General features: G+C 49.6%; 1 protein-coding gene across 1 annotated transcript in view; it reads right to left on the bottom strand.

Annotated features, from left to right (window-relative positions):
• LOC119975014 (transmembrane protein 211) overlaps window positions 1–14,971 on the bottom strand; it is a 299,181-nt gene that overhangs the window by 133,726 nt on the left and 150,484 nt on the right. Inside the window, exon 2 of the mRNA XM_038814460.1 lies at window positions 1,509–1,647. Coding sequence (XP_038670388.1) covers window positions 1,509–1,647 — 139 coding nt within the window. The remainder of the gene's footprint in view (window positions 1–1,508; window positions 1,648–14,971) is intronic.

Raw genomic sequence — 14,971 nt, 5'->3', positions numbered from 1 at the left:
TGGCACCCAAATATAATGGGGGAACGCATGCCATCAAGCCTGCCCTGCAATGGAATATGGCGCAAAACTCCCGGGTCCATAATTAATGGGGTTAGGGCCAGAAGATATGGCGTGACTCCCCACTGGCATCCACAGTGGCAAACACTCCACAATCCTGCCCCACCCATGGGAACTTAGCCCCAGTTGGGAGAATTCTGCCTGATGTTAATTCCCAATTGTCCCTTGAAGCCAGCTGCCAGAAACTGATCCATTCTGGCTCTTCCGCTTCACTGATCAAACACCGCAGTCTCCTGTTTGATGCACCCAAGGTAGGAGTTTAGCAGAGCGAGACTAAAGAGCTTATCGTCCCTGTGAGGCACTGATTGTTACGCACCCACATCTGCCTGCTAAGCTTGTTGATCAAAACACGAAGCATTAAATTAGAAAATACTTTCTGGGTTCTATCCACCCTACTTTGTCATTCACACTCAATTTGGAACTTGCTCATTTTTGCCTCGATCCCTTACATAAATATCCGCTGAGAACTTCACCGACAGCTCAAACCTTTGCAATGATATTATTTTAACGCTCTTTCTTTCCATTGCCTTCCGTACATCATTCATCGCCTCTCTGATCAACTGACGGAAGATTCTGGCCTCCACCACAGTCACTTTCTAGCGCAGTTAAGAGCGTGGGACGAGATGAACAAACATGGTTTGTCCTCACTGGGACGAAGAAGGTTGAGGGGCGACCTGATAGAGGTCTGCAAAATTATGGGGGGCATAGGCAGGGTGGATAGACCAATCGCCTGTATCCTTCTATACCCCGACTGTTCATGTGTCTATCCGGATAAGTCTTAAAGGTCGCTAACATATCTGCCTCAACCACCCTCACTTGGCAGTGCATTCCAGGCCGCCACCACCCTCTGTGTAAAAAACTTCTCCCGTACATCTCCACTGAACATTCCCCCCTCACCTTGAACTTGTGCCCCCTTGTAATTGTAAAATTACTTGTCCCCCCTTGTAATTGTAAAATCTAAGGTCTAACCCTCAGTTGAGCTTCCATGGAACTATATTCCAGCAAAAAAAAAGAATGCTCAGCGGATGGGGGAGAAGGAGGCAGATAATTGACGAGAAACCAATATACTAACTTGGAACACAATAGGGTCAATTTTGAATGTGATTGCCAGTGAGGAACCTTTCCTGCCTGGTATGCCTATCAGGGAATGTGTGCCGTCTGTGTGTTTTTATCCACTGTGCCTACAGATCTTTATGACAAATCTACACAGGATGTCAATTAATATCCCATGGATTGGTTTATTTCACCTGAATCTTAATGCAAACTGCTGGTGGGACATCGCACAATTTGCAATTAACCTCACATATCCTATTCCGTACCCCTGTCTGTTCAATTACCGATTTGTAAGTCCCACACAGTGCTTCCCTGGTATCGACATCACTGCTGGACTTTATAACAGAGAGCGAGAGAGGGGGAGAGAGAGAGAGAGGTGCAGGAGTCGGATCACTCACCCGCAGTTGTTTGCATGTAGCCAGCCAGTGTGCAGATCCTCTTCTCACACAGTCCACTTGGCAGGAAGACAGTAACAATAGCCAACAGGGCGCTGGCAGCCAGCAGAACGCAGCCTCCGGAGCACAGAACAGCACTCGTCTGAAACATCAACAGATGGACAAAGGTTTCAGTCCCACTTCTCAGCTCAAACTTTCAATTAGTCAGCGGACCTCTTGCTGCTAGGTCCTGGTTCTCCCTGCGTGCACACATTTGGAGATACAACTCTTTCAGCAGGCGTGATTAATGGGCTTATTCCTGTCCTACTTCCTCTGCAGTCTTAAACAGACATGTATCCCATATGTGAAGAAGAGCATGGAATTCATAATTGCATTGAATTGTACCCGCTCTTTTGTGACTGGAATAGTTAACAGGTCAAGCAAATTTAGATGCTGTGTAGTATTTAAACAATGTGTGTACACAAAAGGATAGATCCCCTATTAGGCAGGGCTTAATATACCTCACGTCGAGTGTATTCTATTCTATCAAGCCAGGCAGTGAAGGAGGAATAGGAGCCTAATCTCTGCACACTTGCATAAGATATTTATTTGCAGAGATGCATATTACAAGCCTATGTCTCCTAATGTAACCACTATAGTTTCATCTGTTCCCAATCACAAGTAAATCTCCAATTTTTGCACTCAGTTAATGTACAAAGGACACAGTGCAGCATGTACATGGTCACAACTGGTCTCGGGTGATGTGCCAAACCTGATCATATTTTCACTGCGCCAGAGGTGAATTGAGCCAGTGTCCCCAATCCAGGGGTGGATCCTTGTGGAGGCAATGAGAGCTTCACTTGCCAGCTGGATGGAGATCTGTGTTGTCCTGTTGGGGGAAGGCCAGCCAAAGCATGAGCCAATCAGGGAGTGGAGAGGTCAGCAGCGGGTCTTTCCCCGGGATGGGGATGCCGGGGTGGGAGGGGTCAGGGGATTTACTGGCTCCACTAGGAAAGACACTAACTGGAGGTCCCCGGACCCAGGGCACAGGTAAGTAATGGTGGAAGGGGGATTAGGGTCATGGGGTAGGGGTTTAAGGGGTTTCATGGACAGTGGAGAACAAGGACATGGTGATGGTTCTTAGTTGGCAAGGCCCCTCGATCAGGCACTGAGTGCCTTTGATGGAGGAGGGTCTTTTCTGGGAGATGATAAGTAGCCCGCACAGGTTTACTTGTACTGCCCGAGTGGCAACAGGCCCACCCGCCACTGGGTGGGATGAGGCCCTTAAGTGGTTATCAATTGTCCACATAAGGGCATTGATTGGTGGTGGAACGGGAAGGTTGACCACGGGCCTTCTCCTGCCTCAGGTCTGATCGGATTGGAGGTGGGACAGTGGGCAGACTCGCTGCTCTCCTGCCTGACAATACCCTCCCTGCCTCCAAACACTGCCATAGAGAGGCCAATGGATTCCGCCCTTAGGATGACTGTTGACTGGAAACTGTATGTGCTTCAAGCTGAAATGAAGGCAGGATCACAGGTGTTTGGCTACAGATGTTCCCCAAGGTTGGAAGCAGGTCTGCAAAGGGAAACTAGGTGAAGCCTGGATCACTGGCCTGCATGTGTGGTCCACACGCTGTCAATGGTAAAAGATGGTGACCAGCACATTGTTAGCGGTCACCCATCTTTAATGGACTGTTTTATCTCTTGTCAGAGCCCCGGAAAACCACCTCCATGGATAACTCTCTGCTGACAACAACAGCACTGTCGCATTAATATTACAGCCCAAGTGCAATTAGCTTCTAGGCTAACCTCACTCATATTGCAGCCCTAACTTATTTATATCACAATCCAACTTTGGTTATGTTACAGGCCAGAATAGTTTGCATTGCAATCTATTCTTATTTGTGTTACAGGATGGACTTGTGTGTATTATGTTGTCTCGTTTATATTACAGCCGTGTCTCCTATCACAGGATGTTGTCACGTATATTACAAAACAGTCTGATTTATATTACAGGCGGCCTTATATCCTGCCCTCGGTTATACTGCAGCAAACTCTCACTATTTATATTGGGGCACTTACATTGTAATCCTGGGCAGAATTCACCGACCCCCCCCCGCAGGGCCGGCGTAAATCCCACCCCCGCCGTGGCCGGATTTCTCCGCCACCCTGGAATCGCCGGGAGCGGGAAACACGCCCCCCCCGATCGGCGTGTCCCCCACGACGATCGGCGTGCTCCCCGCGGCCATTCTCCGGCCCATGATGGGCCGAAGTCCCACCTCTGACAGGCCAATCCCGCTGGCGTGGTTTAAACCACCTCTGGTGCCGGTGGGATTGGTTGGCGCCGGTTTTGGCGCCAGTCGGCGTAGCGGGAGCCACTGAGACGCGGGCCTAGCCCCTAAAGGTGTGGACAATTCCGCACCTTTGGGGAGGCCCGACGCTGGAGTGGTTGGCGCCACTCCGCTACGCCTGGACCCCCCGCCCCGCTAGGTAGGGGAGAATTTCACCCCCTGTTCCTGTTTATATTACAGCCCTTATGGTTTCATGATGCTACAGTTATTCTTCTTATTTTTTTTTTCCATCCTACTAACCTTGCAAATTATAAACCTACCTTGTTTAAATCACAGATTCGTTTATATGTGGGCAGCATGGTAGCACAGTCGCTAGCACAGTTACTACACAGATCCCGGGTCCCATGTTCGATTCCCGGCTTGGGTCACTGTTGGGGCGGAGTCTGCACGTTCTCCCCATGTCTGTGTGGGTTTCCTCCCACAGTCCAAAGATGTGCAGGTTAGGTAGATTGGCCATGCTAAATTGCCCTTAGTGCCCAAAAGTGGCGACTAGGGGCTTTTCACAGTAACCTCATTGAAGCCTACTTGTGACAGTAAGCGATTATATTAAAAGGTTAGGTGGGGTTACGGGGATAAGGTGGAGGTGTGGGGTTAAGTGGGGTGCTCTTTCCAAGGGCCGGTGCAGACTCGACGGGCCGAATGGCCTCCTTCTGCACTGTAAATTCTAAAATTCTATGATTCTATTACAATCCTCTTATAATCAAAAACACTGCCTCAGCTATATTATAATCCTGACTTGTTTAGGTGATAGCCCAGTTAGATCGCCATCTCATCTCAATTGTAGCCCAACCTTCGGTTAGTTTACAGCTTTGTCACCTTTAAGTTGCAGCACATTGGCACCGATGTTACACAGGAACATAGGATCAGGGGTAGGCTCTGGCCATTCAGCCCGTTGAGCCTGCTTCGCCATTCAATACGATCAAGACTGATTGGACAATTCAATGCCTTTTACCCCCACTATCACCATGGCCCTTTCACAGAATCATTGAATAATGCAGCGCAGAAGAGGCCCTTTGGCCCATCGAGTCTGGACCAACCCGTGAAAAACACCTGACCTACCTACCTAATCCCATTTGCCAGCACTTGGCCCATAGCCTTGAATGTTATGATGGGCCAAGTTGCCATCCAGGTACTTTTTGAAGGATGTGAGGCAACCTGCCTCGACCAGCCTCTCAGGCAGTGCATTCCAGACCATCACCTTCCTCTGGCTAAAATGGGTTTTCCTCAAATCCCCCTGAACCTCCTCCCCCTTACATTGAACTTGTATCCCCTCGTGACTGACCCTTCAACTAAGGGGAACAGCTGCTCCCTATCCACTCTCCTCATTATCTTGTACACCTCGGTCAGGTCGCGTCTCAGTCTTCTCTACTCCAACGAAAACAACCCAAGCCTATCCAACCTCTCTTCCTAACTTAAATGTTCCATCCCAGGCAACATCCTGGTGAATCGCCTCTGCACCCCCTCCAGTCACATCCTTCCTATAATATGGAGACCAGAATTGCACACAGTACTCCAGCTGTGGCCTCACCATTGTTCGATACAGCTCCATCATGACCTCCCTATTTTTGTAATTTATGCCTCGATTGATAAATACAAGTGTCCCATATGCCTTTTTCACCAACCTATTAACCTGCCCTTCAGAGATCTATGGACAAATATGTCAAGGTCCCTTTGTTCCTCGGAACTTCCCAGTGTCAGACCATTCTTGTCACATTACTCACTCCAAAGTGTTTCACTTCACACTTTTCAGGGTCAAATCCCATTTGCCACTTTTCTGCTCATTTGACCATCCTGTCTATGTCTTCCTGTAACCCAAGACACTCAACCCCACTGTCAGCCACCCGGCCAATCGTTGTGTCCTACACAAACCGACTGATCCTACCCAGCACATGGTCATCCATGTCATTTATATCAATGACAAATAATAGGGAATCCAGCACAGGGCCTCGAGGTACGCAACTGGGCACTGGCTCCCAGTTACTAAAGCAGCTGTCCGTCATCACCCTCTGTCTCCTGCAACTAAGCCAGTTTTGAATCCACCTTATCAAGTTATCCGCATCCCACGTGCATCTGCCTCCTTTATAAGTCTCCCATATGGGACCTTGTCAAAGGCATTGCAGAAATCCATGTAAACTATATCAACGGCACTACCCTCATTTACACATGCTCAGAAAATGCAATCAAATTTGTTAGGCAAGACCTCCATCTGCAAAGCCATGCAGACTATTCCAATCAAACATTGCCTTTCCAAGTGGAGATAGATTCTCTCCTTCAGAATTATCGCCAATAGTTTCTCTGCTACTGGCGTGAGAATCACTGATCTGTACGTCCCTGTGTACAATACCTGGTGAGGATAGCACACCTGTGTACAATACCTGGTTAGGAAAGTGCGTCTGTGTACAATACCTGGTGAGGATAGTGTGTCTGTGTACAATACCTGGTGTGGATAGTGTGTCTGTGTACAATACCTGGTAAGGATAGTGTGCCTGTGTACAATACCTGGTGAGGATAGTGTGTCTGTGTACAATACCTGGTGAGGATAGTGTGTCTGTGTACAATACCTGGTGTGGATAGTGTGTCTGTGTACAATACCTGGTGTGGATAGTGTGTCTGTGTACAATACCTGGTGTGGATAGTGTGTCTGTGTACAATACCTGGTGAGGATAGTGTGTCTGTGTACAATACCTGGTGAGGTTAGTGTGCCTGTGTACAATACCTGGTGTGGATAGTGTGTCTGTGTACAATACCTGGTGTGGATAGTGTGTCTGTGTACAATACCTGGTGAGGATAGTGTGCCTGTGGATAATACCTGGCGAGGTTAGTGTGCCTGTGTACAATACCTGGTGTGGATAGTGTGCCTGTGTACAATACCTGGTGAGGATAGTGCGCCTGTGTACATTACCTGGTGAGGATAGTGTGTCTGTGTACAATACCTGGTGAGGATAGTGTGCCTGTGGATAATACCTGGTGAGGATAGTGTGTCTGTGTACAATACCTGGTGTGGATAGTGTGTCTGTGTACAATACCTGGTGTGGATAGTGTGTCTGTGTACATTACCTGGTGAGGATAGTGTGTCTGTGTACAATACCTGGTGTGGATAGTGTGCCTGTGTACAATACCTGGTGAGGATAGTGTGTCTGTGTACAATACCTGGTGTGGATAGTGTGTCTGTGTACAATACCTGGTGAGGATAGTGTGCCTGTGTACAATACCTGGTGAGGATATTGCACCTGTGTACAATACCTGGTGAGGATATTGCGCCTGTGTATACCAGGTGAGGGTAGTGCGTCTGTGTACAGCACCTGATGAGGATTTTGCTCGTGTGTATAATATCTGTCAAGAATAGTGCGTCTGTAAACAATATGTGGTGAGGATAATGCGTCTGTGTGCAACACCTGATGAGGACAGTGCGTCTGTGTATAATATCCGGCGAAGACAGTGTGTCTGTACACAACACACGGTGAGGATAGTGTGCCTGTGTATAATATCTTGTGAGGACAGTGCACCTGTGTACAATACACGGTAGCACAGTGGGTAGCACTGTTACTTCACAGCTCCAGGGTCCCAGTTTCGATTCCCGGCTTGGATCTCTGTCTGTGTGGAGTCTGCATGTTCTCCCCGTGTCTGCGTGGGTTTCCTCCGGGTGCTCCGGTTTCCTCCCACGAAAGACGTGCTGTTAGGTAATTTGGATATTTGAACTCTCCCTCCGTGTACCCGAACAGGCGTCGGAATGTGGCGACTAGGGGCTTTTCACAGTAACTTCATTGCAATTTTTTTTTCTTTTTTCTTATAAATTTAGATTAGCCAATTATTTTTTTCCAATTAAGGGGCAATTTAGCGTGGCCAATCCACCTACTCTGCACATTTTGGGTTCTGGGGGCGAAACCCACGCAGACACGGGGAGAATGTGCAAACTCCTCACGGACAGTGACCCAGAGCCGGGATCGAACCTGGGACCTCAGCGCCGTGAGGCGGTTGTGCTAACCACTAGGCCACCGTGCTGCCCCCTTCATTGCAATATTAATGTTAGCCGACTTGTGACAATAAAGATTATTATTATTTCATGGGCGAGTGTTGTGCTAATGTGGGCATTAACCAAATAGGCAACAGCACTCTCTACCTGGCCTTTCACATAATGCAATTCTACAGTACCAGAGGGTTGCCATTCTGCTATTCCACTGCACCTGCCCCTCACCCTTCCCTATCAGGAGGGGATGGCAGAAAATGGGTGACAAAATAGAAAACGACTGCTGCCACCAAATTCCATTCGCCACATTCTGACCCTATGTTGGCAGAGTCCGGGGATAGTCTGAAATAGAATAGAAAACCAGTCAGAGACTGTGCCATACCTGTATGGCTGATAGAAGTTCCTGCCAGCAGATGCATGGAAAGTTCAGCTGTACAAGCCAAAATGTCCCAGCTTCACCCTCCGGTGTCCTAAGGCAGCTGGTCTAAGCCAGCACAGCTACTGTGACACTATCGGTACCCAATGGGGTTCCCGCTGCTGACCGCTATCCAACTGGGGAGTATGATTACCTCGTTTGCTGATCAGAAACTTGGGACCGCAACACACCTGCTGAGCCAGGAGATTTAAAAAAATCATCAAATCTTCTCTCCTGACCAGAGAATCTGAGGAACAGCTCTGTCCACGGACAGCCACACACCCTCAGCTCCACCCGTGTGGTACCTGACACATCTCGAGGTGAGGCAAGTGCACAGCCTGTCTTTCACTAAAGTCACCAGCACTTCTTTTATTTCATAATTTTTTTAAAGTTAGGCTTTCCAATAGAAGATTGGCACTGCCAAGCCTGGTCACGGGCCCTGCTCCCTGTTCTGTGCCAAACAGCTTTTCCACCCGAGTACATTTTAATTAAGCAGCTGTCAGGCATATTTTATCAGAAGGTGAGTTTTGCTCATAAGCCAGCCACTGAAACACGTCAAAAAGAAGCTTAATGACACGTGCATTAGCGGTGCTACCTCCTCATGCATGTAATACGTTTGCTATTATCAATGTTACATGAATACTAATAGCTCCAGGGACTGGGCAGGTACTGGGCAGGGACGGAGCGGATATATCAGCGGCAAAGTTGACTCCTCCGAAAAAAAAAAGAAAACACTGCCCCACGGAAAGAGGGGGTGGGAAACTTTCCCGCTCACCTTGACCACAGAAAGCAGGGCGAGTTAATTATTCGCCAGCGTTAGGAGCTGTTCCAGCGCCTGTTCATATTCGGTGTTTGCCTGAACAAGAAGCAGCAGAGATGGAGAACGGTCGATAGTTTGGCGGGCCGCCACTTCACTGGGTTGTTCAGGTCGGAGCACAATCGCACGGCAGGTGCCGCCCGAAGCCAAGGGCGCAGTTTACAATTCCGCGCCATCCTGCCCAGCCCCCCCAGGTCGATAAGACTTCTGTTGGCGCATCCTGACAAACAGGCGATGGTGGCCACATTACGTTTGCAGGCGAACTGGCTGTGCAATTCGTACAGTCTGACCGGATCCTCTTGGCTGGGGACAATTGGTTACCCCATGTTACTTGAGGAATATAAGCTCCCCCCCAATGGTGGGGAGGGGGGGCAATCATTCGCAGTGCGGCTGTATAAATAGAGCTGGCCCAGTATGGTACTGGCTGGAGAGGGAATCAGCAGTGAGCCACTGGCCCTGTGTACATATTGTTGTAAATAAAATTACTTTCTGTTTGATTCTACAATCTCGCGCTGGGCCCTTCGCGGCCCTCACAAAAATAAGGCTTTGCCAGTCCCACCCAGCTCCTCAGTGCAAATAAAAAGGGCCAAATCTATTATAATACCGGCCTCCCTTGTTTTACAAAATGATGTACACTTACATGGAACACTCAGTAGCGCAATAAATTACTTCAGAACGGCAGGGACTGATGTCAAGTGGGCAAAATGTGGTAGCCATCTTGGAATAAAAAAGCTGCCCCATGAGGAGCGGTTCAGAAGAATGGGCCTGTGTCCTGTGGAGTTTCGAAGAATGAAAAGTGGACTCATGGAAATTCCTTGACGGGACAAATGCGAAGAGGCTGTTTCCTCCGGCTGGAGGGCCTAGAACCAGGGATCATGGTATCAGGATAAGGCATCGGTTATGCAATACTGAGACGAAGAGAAGTTTCTTTACTCAAGAGGATTATGAATCTGTGAAGTTTTCTACCTCAAGATCTATGGATCTCAGTGATTGAGTATTCAAAATCACGTGGACAGACTTTCAAAGATCAAGGAATCAAGGGATAGGTTTTGGGCGGGAAAGTAGAGTTGTGTGGAAGATCAGTTGTGTTTTTATTGAGTGGAAAAGTAGGCTTGAGAGACTGCAATGGCTATTCCTGCTCTTATTACTTTCTTATGTTCTGCACTAACCAGTGATATTGAACCAACAGTTGAAACCCTCAAATAATTTTTGTTTCATGTCATTAGTTGGCTAGGAAACGAGGCGCGCTTCCTTCTTGAACTTCAAATCCATCTTACGGGCGTTGATTCAGCAATTCGTCTGGAGGTCAGCAACTCTGACAGTGCCATCCTCTCTTCAGGAAGGGCAAACATCTGCCAGATCCCACTGGACAACCAACCGCGATTATGATCTTCAAGCCTGTTATAGGACTTAAATACGCAGCCACCAGGCCTGGAGAAGAGGGTGAGAGCAGCTGAGCACCCCACCTCACACGGGCAGGGCACCCTCGGGCCCGATACTGGCGTAGGCAAAATGCCAGCCTGGCAGTGCCCACTCCAGCCTGACAATGCCACCTGGGCACCCAGCCATTGCCAGGCCAGGGTGCCAGGCTGGCAGTGCCACGGTGCTTGATGGCACCAGCTGGCACCCTACCCAGGGGCTGACCATCTGGGGCCTCTGATCACCTGGGAGACCCAGGTACCGTTCTGCCTGGTCCCTGTGTGTGGGAGCCAGTACTGAATGGCAGCCTGCTGGAGTCGCCTCAGCCAGGCCGATAGATACCAGATGGCCGTTAGATCCGGTGCGAGCACGGCTAAGTAGATTCTTAAACTCACCTAGCCTTGCGCGAGACAATGGGCAGGACCCAGATTGCGACAACACGCTAGGTGTAATGGCTGCCCAGAGTCCCGGGGGGTGTAATGGCTGCCCAGAGTCCCGGGGGGTGTAATGGCTGCCCAGAGTCCCGGGGGGTGTAATGGCTGCCCAGAGTCCCGGGGGGTGTAATGGCGGCCGGCAGCTCGCGCCCTTTATTTTAACACAGCATTATCCCCATTAACATCTCAGGAAAAATAGCTATTCAATTAACAGTTTCAATGAGAAAAAGAAAGGTCTTTGAGCTAACTTTCCCATCAACTCCTAAAATTTCAACCAAGCAAAATCCACACACACAGGTCAAATGCCGCTTATTAATACAGTTAACAATCAACGGCCTACAGATTTATTCACAAAGTCCTTGGGAGAGATGCTTTCAGAAGTCAGTCTGAGATACACACCTCTTTTTTGTTCCAAAACCAGGGCAGAGCTCTAAAAATGAAACTAAAAACAGGCGGAGGGCAGGGTGAGAAACAATATTAAAAACTGACCCAGTCCCTCCCATGAGTGACATCACAGCCTGTCTAGCTGTTAAACCCTTAATCACAGCTTTTGCAGACATGGATACCTTAACCTAAGTTCTTCTAATAACATTACTTCCACAGACACATGGGGCGGAATTCTCCCATCGGGAGACAAACAGCCGACGCCGGAGTGAAACTCGGAGTGTTTCACTCCGGCGTCGGAGGCCGCTCTTCGCCCCCTATTCTCTCCACCCCGGCTAGGAGCGGCGGCGCGTGACTTTCGAGCACCGGGCCTTGACGCTTGCGTCAAAGCGGCGTGCCGGGAATGACATGGCCAGTGGCGGCGAAGTAACGTCAGCCGTGCATGCTTAGGTTGGCCGGTGCCAACCCGCGCATGCGCGGTTGCCGTCTTCCCCTCCGCTGCCCCGCAAGACATGGCGGCTTGATCTTGCAGGGCGGCGGAGGGAAAAGAGTGCGTCTTTTAGAGATGCCGGCCCGACGATCGGTGGCACCGATCGCGGGCCAGACATCTGCTGAGCACGCCCGTGGTGCTCGATCCTCCCTCTGCCCCCCACAGGCCCCACACTCACTGGTCGCGCGCTGTTCACGCCGGCAGCGACCAGGTGTGGTTGGCGCCGGCGTGAACCGGTCGGGTTCGGCAGGCCGCTCGGCCCATACGGGCCGGAGAATCGCGGTCGCCGTGAGAAACGTCGAGCGGCGATTCTCCGAGCGGCCTGTCGCAAAATGCAACACGCCATTTTGGGGGGGGGGGGGGGGGAGAGAATCGCGGGGGTACCAGGGCGGCGTGGCGTGATTCGCCCATGATACAATATATATAGAAAATATTCCTACATTCACCACACACCTTCTTGAACTGCTGCAGTCCAGGAGATATAGGAACCCCCAGTATGCTGTACTCATGGATCCTTTCTGATCCCTGCCTGTCCAGTGTGGGTTTGTGCGGTTCAATGCTGGGTGTGTGTCTGATTCCTGCCCATTAAATTAGGATCAGTGGCCGTTAACGCTTGTGATTTTAATCAGGCTCCACGTGCCTCAGGACGTCCATTCATTGTTTGCCTGGCCGTAAGAAAGAATGGGGACATGTATCGGCCTCTGTTGCAATCCACAGTGTGTTTACATTGCGAGTCGCTGTATAATAATGGTGTATTGGGAATAATGTGTTCTTGTTGATGGTGCAGTGGGTGCTTGGGCTATATAAAGCCCGAGTTAAATCCCACCTGGAATACCATAAGCATTTCTGGGCACCATAACCTAGGAAGGATATTGAATAGCACTGCTCCCTCACAGCGCTAGAGACCCAGGCTCGATTCTAGCCTTGGATCACTGTACAGAGTTTGCACATTCTCCCCATGTCTGCGTGGGTTTCCTCCGGGTACTCTGGTTTCCTTCCACAATCCCAAGATGTGCAGGTTCGGTGGAGTTATGGGGATAGGACGGTGGAGTGGGCCTAGGTAGGGTGCTCTTTCAGATGATTGGTGCAGACACGATGGGCTGAATGGCCTCCTTCTGCACTGTGGGCATTCTATGGTTTCAGAAGGAAGGCAGCATAGACTTACTAGAATGACAATTGGGCCCCAAGGGTTAAGCTACAAGGAGAGATTAAACTAGACCCCGGAATTTAGAAGGCTGACTTGAATGAAGTTTTCAAGGTATTAAGAGGAACAGTTGATTGAGAGAATTTCTGTTCTTTGGAGAGTGTAGAACGAGGACACTTAGGGCCGGATTCTCTGGTCTCCGATACTGAAATGGCATTCGGCGATTGGCTGGAGAATCCCCGTTGGCGGTGAAATCAGGAGCGGCGCCACTTTAGCGAAGCTCAGATCCTTCCAAAACGGCATACTCGCAGAGTACGCCGCACGTCGTATGGACGGCCTCAGGAAGTCACCTGAGGCCCTCCCCCAATGCTTCACCCCCAATGGGCCGAGTTCCCGATGGCGTGGGTCACTCATGCTATACTGAATAGACTTTTGTTATCCAACGGGATCACGGAATGTAGGACTGGTATATGAGATTAAACTGAATATCAACCATGATCTAATTGAGTAGTACTTACTACTCGCTGCAGATATTTCCAGCACAAATGTGAACCCAGCACATTCGCTCAAAATGTCTCATTCTCAAAGGAGATCTATGTTGGTAATTGGCATCTTTATGGAACCTTCATTCAGCTTTACACAGATTAATCTTTTATTCAATATAAAGTCCGCCATGTGTGTGTGACAAATGCTGCCTAAGTGTAGAATTGGCCCATTTATCAATGTAGAATTCAAGGGCAATTAGCAGGGTATTGATCAGGACTAAGAGAGGAGATAAAGTTAGTCTGTGCAGGCACAATACGCAAGCCATTCAGGACTCATCTGGATTTCGCCTCTGATCCAAAGGTAACATGAACTGCAAAGTGAGAACTAAACAAACTGGGACAATGAGGAGAAACCCTCATCCATCCCTTTGTTAGCTCTAGACTAGACCATTCCCATGCTCTTCCGGCTGGTGTCTCTCCATACCTCCTCTGCACAGCTGAACTCATCTGAACCTCTGCTCATCACCATCTAGGTCTGGGACAACGCAGGCTGCGCCACTGGCACCCCACCCACCACATTAAACGCTTGCTCTCTGCACCACAAACTAGCCGTGGCTTCAACATCTGCACAAGATGCACTGCAGCAACTTGATTAATCTTCTTCATCTGCGCCTTCCAAACCTTTGAACTCTGCAGCTTAGAAGGTCAAGGGCAGTAGCTGCCACGTAGGGAACATCCTACCCAACAGCACTGTGGGTGCGCCTACTCTAGACGGACTACAGTAGATGAAGAAGGCGGCTCACCACCACCTTCTCCAGGGAAATGACGGATGGGCAACAAATGCTGGCATTGCCAGTGACAGCTACATCCCATGAATGACTAAATGAATGGCTGAAGGGCAGCACGGTAGCACAGTGGTTAGCACAGCTGATTCACAGCTCCAGGACCCCAGGTTCGATTCCCGGCTTGGGTCACTGCACGTTCTCCCTGTGTTTGCGTGGGTTTCCTCCGGGTGCTCCGGTTTCCTCCCACAGTCCAAAGATGTGCAAGTTAGGTGGACTGGCCATACTAAATTGCCCTTAGTGTCCAAAAAGGTTAGATGGGGTTACGGGGCTAGGGTGGAGACGTGGGCTTAGATAGGGCGATCTTTCCATGGGCCGGTGCAGACTCGATGGGCCGAATGGCCTCCTTCTGCACTGTAAATTCTATAAATAGAGTACTGTAGAATCACCCCCTTTTGCAATGTAGTGAACCATTAAACTAGCACACCATGAGGCTGAAAAGCTGCCATACCTGGTACCGAGGTATTTCAGCTATGGATGGTTAGCATTTTGGTGTGGATGCTTGCTTGAAGGTTACATCTCATGACCGCCCCCCCACCCCACCCCCACCACCCCCACCTCAAACGATCCTATCCCAAGATTCCCACAATTGGTCCACGCTCCTGGCAAGCTACCTTAAAGGTTAGGAGGGGTTATTGGGTTATGGGGATAGGGTGGAAGTGAGGGCTTAAGTGGGTCGGTGCAGACTCGATGGGCCGAATGGCCACCTTCTGCACTGTATGTTCTATGTTCTGAACTG

Source organism: Scyliorhinus canicula, chromosome 12, assembly GCF_902713615.1.
Source record: "Scyliorhinus canicula chromosome 12, sScyCan1.1, whole genome shotgun sequence".
NCBI lineage: Eukaryota > Metazoa > Chordata > Chondrichthyes > Carcharhiniformes > Scyliorhinidae > Scyliorhinus > Scyliorhinus canicula.
The sequence above is the reverse complement of the archived record's forward strand: the minus strand, read 5'-3'. Positions and strand labels throughout refer to the sequence as shown.